Consider the following 10,774-nt stretch of genomic DNA (forward strand, 5'->3'; position numbering starts at 1 on the left):
CCTTGTGACCCTCCACCCACTTGGCCCATACCCCACCTCTGGCAATCACCAATCTGTTCTCTGTATCTATGAGCTAATTTTCCTTTTTTTTTTAGATTCCAAGTAAGGGTCAACTATTCTACCACCAACTCTTTACATTCTTACCTTCATCTTTAAGCATTCCAATCACATCCTCTATGAGGGTCACCACTTCCTTGCTGTTCTTTGGATGTTGTAAATTCACCCAAGTCCTAATGTCTTCAGGGAGAATTGTCAGAAATTGTTCCAGCACCAACAGCTCTAGGATCTGTTGCTTTGTATGAACTTCTGGTTTCAGCCACTGAAGACAGAGCTTCCAGAGTTGGCACAGGGCTTCATGAGGCCCAGACACATCCAAATACTGGAAATGTCTGAACTTTTGACGAGAGGCCTCAGAGTCACATGTTTCCATGACTGGGATGGATTCCTGCTGCCAAGACACATGTGCTTTCAGGGCCTCACTTTGTTCATGTAGAGTCAGGCTTTGAGGTTTTGACATAGCCATCAACTTGTTCAGAGGCTGCATCTTCCCAGACAGAACTCCCACTAGAGTTCCAATTTGTTTTACTAGAGGATTCTAATAATTCTTGGGTGAAGCACATGTGTACTATATATATGCAATGTTTTGAACCAAGTTCTATCTCAATAAGAGAAAAGTTCCAGGAGCTTCAGATACAAAGCCAACATTCTGGTACCTGAGGAAATGAAAAAAAGATACCAATATGACCTATATTTAACGAACATGTTTTAGCATATTGCCAAAAGATAAAATACAAGTAATATTCTTAAAATTGTCCAATAAGATAAATATTATGGATTATACTTCCATTCTTGTTTCTTTCTTATAACGAGAAAATATACTGTCCCTTCCCAATCACCCACCAAAAAGAACATAAACACAGACATCACACAAAAAGTGATAAATGAGATAGTCCTTTAAAAAAAAAAAAAAAAAACTTCACAATTTAATTGCAATTAGGTTTCTCCTGTATCAGGTGACAACACATTTTTGCTTTAAAATTAAGCAAAACAAATATTCAGAAGGATATTTAGATTATTAAGGCTTTATACTAGAAAAGCCTAAAAAATCTCTTTCTAAATTCTCAATAAATATCAGTAAGGTTATATAAAATGAGTAGAACAGAACACACCACTAGAACTTAAGAAACAATTATTTAAAAAATAAGAGAATAGGGGCGCCTGGGTGGCTCAGTTGGTTAAGAGTCCGACTTCGGCTCAGGTCATGATCTCATGGTTTGTGGGTTCGAGCCCCACATCAGGCTCCGTGCTGACAGCTCAAAGCCCAGAGCCTACTTCAGATTCTGTGTCTCCTTCTCTCTGCCCCTCCCCCACTCCTGCTCTCTCTCAATCTTTCAAAAAAAAAATTAATTAATTTAAAAAAAAGGAGAATAAATAGGAGTCATTCATTGTTGGGGGTAAATCAAAAAGTACATTCCAATGATACAAATACAGACACACAGATCAATGGATAGAGAGCCAAGGAACAAATCTACACCTCTATGTTCAATTCACCTATGAGAAAGCAGGCAAGAATACACAATGGGGAAAGGATAGTCTTTTCAATAAGTGGTGTTGGAAAACTAGACAGCTACATGCAAAAGAATGAAACTGGACAACTTTCTTACATCATATAAAAAAATAAACTCAACATGGATTAAAGATCTAAATATGAGACCTGAAGCCATAAAACTCCCAAAAGAAACATATGTAGTTAATCTTTTGGACATCAGCGTTAGCAATGTATTTATGAATATGTCTCCTTAGGCAAGAGAAACAAAAACAAAAATAAGCTACTGGGACTATAACAAAATAAAAAAGCTTTTGTACAGTAAAGGAAACCATCAATAAAATAAAAAAGCAACCTACTGAATGAGAGAACATATTTGAAAATGACATCACTGATAAAGGGTTAATATCCAAAATATATAAAGAAATTATACAATTCAACATACACATATACACACAAACACACAAATAATTCAATTAAAAAATAGGCAGAGAACCTAAACAGACATTTTCCCAGAAAAGATACACAGATGGCCAACAGGTACATGAAAAGATGCTCATCAGGAAATGCAAATTAAAACCACAAGGGGGTATCATTTCACACCTGGCAGAAAATGGCTAATATCAAAAAAACAAGAAATAACAAGTGTTGGTATGAATGTAGAGAAAAGGGAACGTTATGCACTGCTGGTGGGAATGTCAATTGGTGCAATCACTGTGGAAAACAGTAAGGAGGTTCCTCAAAAAATTAAAAATAGAAATACCATATGATCCAGTAATTTCACTACTGGGTATTTAGCCAAAGAAAATGAAAACACTAATTTGAAAAGATATATGCACCCCTATGTTTACCGAATTATTTACAATAGCCAAGATATGGAAGCAACCCAAGCGTCCATCCATAGATGAATGGATAAAGAAGATGTAGTGTGTGTGTGTACATATGTGTGTATGTGTCTATATATGTATATACACATATATATAAATGGAATATTACTTAGCCATAAAAGGAGGTGATTTTGCTATTTGCAACAACATGGATGGATCTAGAGGGTATTATGCTAAGTGAAATAAGTCAAACAAAAATGAATTCCTTATGACTTCACTTATATGTGGAATCTAAAAACCAAAACAAATGAACAAATAAACAAATCAAACAGACTCTTAAATATAGAGACCTGGTGGTTGCCAGAGTGGAGGTGGGTGGTGGGGGGGGGGGTGGGGATCAGCAAAATAAAGGGGATTAGGAAGTACAAACTTCCATTTTGAAATAAATAAGTCACGGAGATGAAAAGTACAGCACAGGGAATATAGGCAATAATATTGTAATAATGTATGGTGACAAACAGTGACTACACTTATTGTAGTGAGCATTTTAAGTACTATATGGAACTGTGGAATCAATGTTATCCACCTGAAACTAATACAACATTGTAGGCCAATTTTACTTCAATTAAAAAAAGAGTGCATTCCCAGACTAAAATGATTAGAAGTTTTCACTTGTTAGGACTCATTATCGGCCAGTCTGCAATGTCCACCAGGGAAGTAATAGGCTCAGCTAAACATTTAGACTCACATGACTACCATGGGCCGTATTTGGCACTAGTTGTTCAGAAGGTCTCTGGACAGAAAACACAGCTTGCTAGCCGAGTAACTGGCATTGTTCTTCAGTGGGAGTCCTCACAGAGTATAGCTCAAGTCAAGAGATCTACATAGGTTGTGCAGAAAGCACATTGACTTAAAGCCTTCCCACAAGAGCCAGAGTCTTTTGTAACAACTCTATGAGCACAGCACTCAGGGTTCCCCAAAGAACTTCCCCCATTATGAGAATCATCACATTCAGGGAAGTTCAGATACAGCTTTCTACCTGATTTACAATTCTCCCAGTCTGAATGCAATTGAACTTTCAGGGTTCATTTTTTTTAAATATAATTTATTGTCAAATTGGTTTCCATACAACACCCAGTGCTCATCCCAACAAGTGCCCTCCTCCATGTCAGGGTTCATTTTTTACTATATACCTCTAAGCCAGTGGTTTTCAGGGGCAATTTGGTACCAGGGGAAATCTGACAATTCTGGAGACAGTTTTGGTTATCACAACTGGGGGCTCTTACTGGCATCGGGTCAGAGAAGCCCAGGGATCCTGCTGAACATCCTACAATGCGTAAGATGGTGCTCAATAACAAAGAATTATCCAGCCTAAAAGGTCACTAATTCCAAGGTAAAGAAATCCCTGCTATAGAAAATATATAGTGACAAAGAGTACATACTTTGGAGTCATACTGACAGGAGGTTAAATAGCAGCTGTACTAGTAACTACACGTATTAAATTAAGCAAATTAGTTAACCAAAACCTGAATTTTCTCAATTGTAACATGGATATAATAATATCTATCTGAATTACAGTGATTAAAAGAACTCTCATCCACTTCTTGGAAGATAATAATAAACACTCGATACCCATTTTGTTGAGAGTTTTTATCATAAATGGATGTTGAATTTTGTCAAATGCTTTTTCTGCATCCACTGAAATCATATGATTTTTATTATTCATTTTCTCAATGTGATGTATCACACTGACTGATTTGCAGACATTGCAAATCATTTATCTGGTAAGAGATTAATATCCAAAGTATATCAGGAATTCATACAACTTTATAACAAAAGAAAATTAGACTTGAAAATAGGCAGAAGATTTGAATATTTTTCCAGAGAAGACACTTAAACATTTTTCCAAAGAAGACATACAGATGGCCAGCAGATACATGAAAAATGCTCAGCAGCATTAATCATCAGGTAAATGCAAATCAAAAGCACACTGAAGTATCACCCCACACATTTTGAAGGATTATTTCCAAAAAGAGAAGACATACCAAGTGTTACTGAGGATGTGAAGAAAAGGAAACCCTTGTACATTGTTGGTGGCAGTGTCAATCGGTGAATCCACTGTGGAAAACAGTATGGACATTCCTTAAAAAATTAAAATAGAACTATTGTATGATCCAGCAATTCCATTTCTGGATATTTATCCAATAAAAATGAAAACACTAACTGGGAAAGATATATGCACCCTCATATTCATTGCAGTACTGTTTACAATAGCCAGGACATGAAAATTACCTAAGTGTCCATCAACAGATCAATGGATAACGAAATTGTGTGCATGCATGTGCATGTGTGTGTATATACATATAGGAATATTATTCAGCCATAAAAAGAATTAAAATCTTACCATTTGAAACAAATGGATGTACCTTGAGGGCAATATGCTAAGTGAAATAAAGTCAGACAAAATACCGTATGATCTCTCTTATGTGTGTAACCTTAAAGACAACAACAACAAAAAACAAAATTGGTAGTTGCCAGAGGAGAAGGGTGGTAGGTGGGAGAAATGGGTATAAGGGGCCAAAGGTTAAATTTAAAAAAGCCTGAAGCAATGGGCAAAATATCAATTTTCAATACTTTCCATTGTGTTTTTAAAAAAAATATTTAGAGAAAGAGAGTGTGCGCACACACGCAACCCCAGGAGGAGCAGAGAGAGGAGGACAGAAGATCCAAAGCGAACTCCATGCTGACAGCAGCCAGCTGCGAGCCCAATGTGGGGCTTGAACTCATGAACCACAAGATCATGACCTGAGCTGAAGTAGCACACTCAACCAACTGAGCCACGCAGGCGCCCCTCCATGTGTCTTATTGCAACCATATAATAACCACTTAAAAAAAAAGCAAAACACAACACTCAGTAGATTTTCATATATACGTGTGTACGTCTGCTTGTTAGCACATCTTACAGACTGGCCAAAAGTTAGTTCACAAAAGTATTTCCTGACCTCATCTATTGGCAATGTCTACCTGAAAGATTATTCAACATTCAAATAAAGATTAGTATATGGAGCAAAAGAACAATATAGAGAGGCCTATGAAAAGAGAGTGCAGAAGGAAAAATGCACAATGCTCAAAAAAGTCAAGGCAAGAAAACATTTTAGAACACGTACTGACTTTCTGAAGAAAAAAAACAAGTTTGGAAATGAGTGGAATCTGTAAGACTGAAGGCAAAAGAAAATACACAATAGCACTGTACTCTAGTTGATAAAGTTCTTTCCTATGGAGATATACATTAACAATTCTGATACATTATGCATGTATATCGGAATTGAACAATAAGTACATGCACTGCAGATTGTGAGAAGCAGCTTTCTTAATGTTTGAGTAGGAGTTTTCAGATAATCAAAGGAAAGAAGCTAGAATGGCTCAAGTGGTAATGAATTAGAGTTGGAGATATCAATATGAACTTCTGTGTAGCTTAATATAAAGAGGTAGTTACATGCAGAAATATTTATAGATATTTGTATATACAGGGATTAGTATGCATGCATATATTTCCTAGCTCTGTCAGCTGAGTTGGCCTAGAAGCAAGGACATCCCAGGACCAACAATAACACTTAGCTCCCAGGTCTCAGTTTCTAATACCATACTTCAATAAAAGGAACCAGGGCTCCACAGAAAAATGGCTGATTTTAAAACTGGAGAAAAAAAATATACAAGAGGTGGAGCATCTTGAAGTACTAGAAACAAAAGCTCAAAAACAAAAACACATTTACTGGGGCACATCAAAAGCACACTGGAGCCAAGCGAAAGAGCTCCCAATGGCCAAAGCTGGAACAATATTAGTAATAAATAATCTAACTATAAAATTAATGCCCATAGGCTATATTAATACAGATGACTGACTCAATCAATAAATGGGGTAGAATAGACAAATCTCCCAAATAATTTGTGTAGATATTCAGCCCTCTAGGAGGTACAGAACTCTCTATCCCTGGAGTTTGGACTCTGCATAGTGAATTTCTCACAAAAAAGTATATACAGGAAAAAGGAAAAAGAGTAAATTTATAATGGAGAAACCTAAAATATATACCTCAACAAGTGATCAAAGTTAACACCAATAATGACAGGTCATGTTGACAGTATGTACCTTTGAGATGATGTGGTAGAAATAGCACTTTGTCTCTGATTTTCCCTCTCTAAACCCATAACACCAGTCTAATCATGAGAAGGATTCTAACAGACAAATTCTAATAGATGGTCTTCCTATAAAATACCTGACCAGTACTCCTCAAATCTGTAAAGGTCATTAAAAACAAGTCTCAGAAACTGTCCCAGCCAAGAGGAGCCTCAGGAGATATGATAACTAAATGTACTGTGGCATCCCAGATGGGATCCTGATCAGAAGGACATTAGGTAAAAATTAAAGAAGTATGAATAAAGTATGGACTTCAGTTAATATATATATTTCACTGACTGTAACAAATGTACCATATTAATTTGTTACTAATAGGGGAAATGGGTATGGGGTGTATGGGAACTCTCTGTACTATATTCTCAAATTCAGTTAAGTAAGGTTTTACTTTGAAAAGTCAACACCCACATTAAAAGCCTTAGTTCTCCTCAGACGGTTTATTCAATTTATTTAGGAAAGAACTTTTTGTGGGAGGAAGGCACTGAAGCTGAACTGCCTCTTTATATAAGTGGGAAGGGAAATGGGAAGTTAGGGAGATGACTGAGATAGATGTTACACTTGATTCCTATGTTCTATTTGATTCTCACTCCCACACTGTTGGAAATGCTTATGAAACAAATAGGCAGTTTCCACCTCCACTGTGGTTACCTCATAGTACATTCTAAGTTGTGGCCTTTTCTACATTGTTTCTTAAAACTATGTTTCTCTCCACTCCCCATCTTGTAAATTTTTTTTTTTTTACATTTTTATTTATTTTTGAGAGACAGAGCACAAGTGGGGGAGGGGCAGAGAGAGAATGAGACACAGACTACGAAGCAGGCTCCAGGCTCTGAGCTGTCAGCACAGAGCCCGATGTGGGGCTTGAACTCACAAACTGTGAGATCGTGACCTGAGCCGAAGTCGAACGCTTAACCGACTGAGCCACCCAGAACCCCCTCCACTCTCCATCTGTTAGAGATGTACTGACACCATTTATATGCTCCTTAGTACCCCTTTACATGTCTGCCAGACACAGGGCAAAGTGGATCAACTGAAGGAAGAATATTTGAGACCCAACACAAACCTTCTCTAAAGCTTAAGGAAAGCACAGGTTCATTAAAAAACAAAAGAAAGTTTCAAAGTGCTTAAGAGGTATCACGGAGTCCCAGCAAAAGACTAAACTATATGCCCAGATACTTTTTTAATTAACATAAAGGGAGAAAGCAAGGGTGAGGGTTGGAGGTGAGGGAGGTGAGCAGTTCACAGGCAAAATGTTAAAAAATAAAACGAAACACCAAGGAAGCACAAAAATTAAAAAATTAAAGGTGGAAAGAATGACAAGGATATCCACTATAATGGTAAATGCACTGGGTAAAAATTTTCACTATATAAACACTCAAGAGACATGGAAAACAAAAGAACTGAAAAGTTACAAATAAAGGGATTAAAAACGTAACAAGCAAATGTAAACAGTACACAGGGATAAAATGAATTAAAAAGCCCACAGGGCACCTGGATGGCTCAGTTGGTTAAGCCTCTGACTCGGTTCCAGCTCAGAGCATGATCTCACAGTTCGTGAGTTCAATCCCTGCATCAGGGACCACACCCATGGTGCGGGGCCTGCTTGGGATTTTCTGTCTCTCTCCCTCTCTGCCCCTCCATGGAGCACTCCCGTGTGTGTCCTCTCACTCTCTCTCAAAATAAATAATTAAAAACTTTAAAAAAAAAGCACAAGTGTATTAAAGTAGACAAAAAGGAAACTTTAAATGAAGGTACAACTTATAAAGAAATACGACTTATTAAATGTACCAAATAATGTAACTGGAATATGTTTATGGCAAAATCCTCAGAAAACAAAAGATGAAATCAACAAGGACACAACAAATAAATCCTTAGCAAATAAGCTATATCCTTAACAGATAAACTAAATCCTTAATCCTTAACTAAAATTAATAATATAGTAGATATGAAAAATGTGCTTAGTGTGATGTAATGTAGTTTCTATTCAAGCACTTATGAAAACGTTTACAAAAGCTACTATGTATGAGGCTACAAAAAAACTCAAATAAAAAGTATCTACCAGTGAACAGACTACATTTATCATCAGAATGAAAACTACAATTTGACACAAAAAACATTCTCAACTAATTTGAAATTTAAACTTTGTCTAAAATACACCTCAAAAGACAAAAACAATGGACATCAAAATCTATAGAGCACGGTTCAAGCTCCACTGTTAGGCAATGTCAAGACTTACATATGTAATTAACAATAATGAGATAAACATTCAACTCAAAGTGAGAAAAAGCAACAAATTATACTGGGAATTTATAGGTTAAGTATATAAATTAATAAATTACTCGGTATCAATAATTATAGAGCTAGAAGGACAGAGATGTTCAGGACGACATGCTTGCATTTAAGATTTCAAAAAGGGAACAGTTTGGGTGACAGAACGTCCAAGGTATGACTGTGACTGCGAGAAGCTTAAGTGGTCTGTAAGCGATGAACACGGGAATAAACAAAGTCAAGAACTGAAGTTTAAGCTTTAGTACTAACAGACGTCTTTCAGGACGATGGTGGCAGTCAGAATGAAGCGTTAACTGTGAGCCACTACCACTGGAAGGGAGGGTTCAATAAGGCGCAGGTGACAGGAATCTGGGGCGTTAAACAAGCAGGTGACACAGGTTCAAAGGATTTTACAGCATTGAGGAAAAATGGAACAGGGGCCAATTATGTGGGCAAGGTAGCATCTGTCGGTGAAGAGGGTTGTTTTAAACCTCATAGGTAGAGCAGAAGCTTGAGTTGAAAACAGCCTTGGAGATTAGCGCAGGTAGAGGAGCAGAAAGCAGTTTGCAAATGAAGCGTCTGAAATTTGAAAGACGCCTTGAAGTTTAACTGTTTGGAGGAGTAACAAGGAATGACTGGGAAAAAAGGCAAGTTGCAATGAAGGTTTCCCTATTTTCTTTTCCAGCTGATAGATCCAGTCACACTTGGTATTTCCACGAGGAATCAATACCAGTCATTCCCGAACCCACTAATGAAGATACTTTCCCCAGGTCAAGCGCCTGCAGATTGCCCCCGTTACAGAGTGGAAGAGAGGGCTGCACTAAACGCTGCTCAGGCCTGCTCTCCCACGCACCGATTTCCTTCCGCAGCCCGCGCCTTCCCCGCCACTGGTGACCCCTCCAGGTGGTCCCGCAGAGACTGCGGGGCGCGGCGCCGGAATCCTCTTAACTGCGCACAAGCCGACGCCCTCCAGCGGGATTCCCAATTCCGCGCACCCGCGTCCTCGTCGCCCGCTGACCCCGGCGATACCTGCGGGCACACCTCCCAGCCGGCACTCTGTTCACTCACACCCAGGAGCCAGTTCCGACAGGAGCCACGGAGGTCTCTGGCCTCGCGGGCGGAAAGAGGCGGCGTGGGTAATCACGCCGGAACTAAGAAGCCGTGACCACACCCGCCTATTAAACGCCAACGCCGCCGCCCCTCTGGGTCTCCTAAAGGCCAAGGCGAGCCTCGGGCGCACGCACGCGCACAGGCCCTGGGAGGAGCCCCCAGCGGCCCCTGCGGCCTCAGTCTGCGGGGTAGACTGGGGGCTTCTCCCAGTCCCGCCCCCTTCCTCAGCCCCGCCCCCTCAGTAGACTTTCGTCCAACCCCAGGGCCACGAAGGAATGGATGCGGGCTTCCGGTAGGGTGGAGGCGAGGGTAAGGCGCAGGGAGAATGGCATCTCAAACATTCTTTGCTTCCCCCATCCCATCCCGGAAAAGTGTCCAAAATCTTCCTCACCTTTTCCGTGCCCCCCCCACCCCACTTGAGTGGAACCAAAAAATGTGACAGAATTTCGAAAGGATACCAATTTGTATATAACATGATTTTCACTGATTTTATTGATTCACTCATTCATTCATTCTGTTTTGCAACCAAGTAAAAAGTCTCGTGGAAGATCATGAGTTCAGTTTTGGCTGAGTTGAGTTTGAGATACTTTGTGACATCCAAGAAGCAATGTCAAATAGGCATACGGATCGAGGAGTCTGGAGACCTTAGAGGTGTCTGGGGCCAGCGGTGTAAAATTTGTGTCAATTCTGGGTAGATGATAGTTGATACTATGAGTGAGGATGACATTGTAGAAAGAACAAAAAAGAGAAAATACTAAAATGAAAGGGCCCAGGATTGAGCCCCAAAGGAAGAACTCAAAATAGTAAATCAGGGAGAGCCTCCCAGAAAAG

General features: G+C 39.1%; 1 protein-coding gene across 1 annotated transcript in view; it reads right to left on the bottom strand.

Moving 5' to 3' along the window:
• The window catches only part of ZNF215 (zinc finger protein 215), a 29,928-nt gene extending 19,770 nt beyond the window's left edge, over positions 1-10,158 (bottom strand). The window contains exons 1-2 of the mRNA XM_027073250.2: positions 9,863-10,158; positions 145-713 (exon numbers count right to left, since the gene is read on the bottom strand). Of these exons, the coding sequence (XP_026929051.1) occupies positions 145-544 (400 nt within the window). The 5' untranslated portion in view covers positions 545-713; positions 9,863-10,158. The remainder of the gene's footprint in view (positions 1-144; positions 714-9,862) is intronic.
• Positions 10,159-10,774: the final 616 nt, after the last annotated feature.

This window comes from Acinonyx jubatus, chromosome D1 (assembly GCF_027475565.1).
Source record: "Acinonyx jubatus isolate Ajub_Pintada_27869175 chromosome D1, VMU_Ajub_asm_v1.0, whole genome shotgun sequence".
Classification (NCBI taxonomy): Eukaryota; Metazoa; Chordata; class Mammalia; order Carnivora; family Felidae; genus Acinonyx; species Acinonyx jubatus.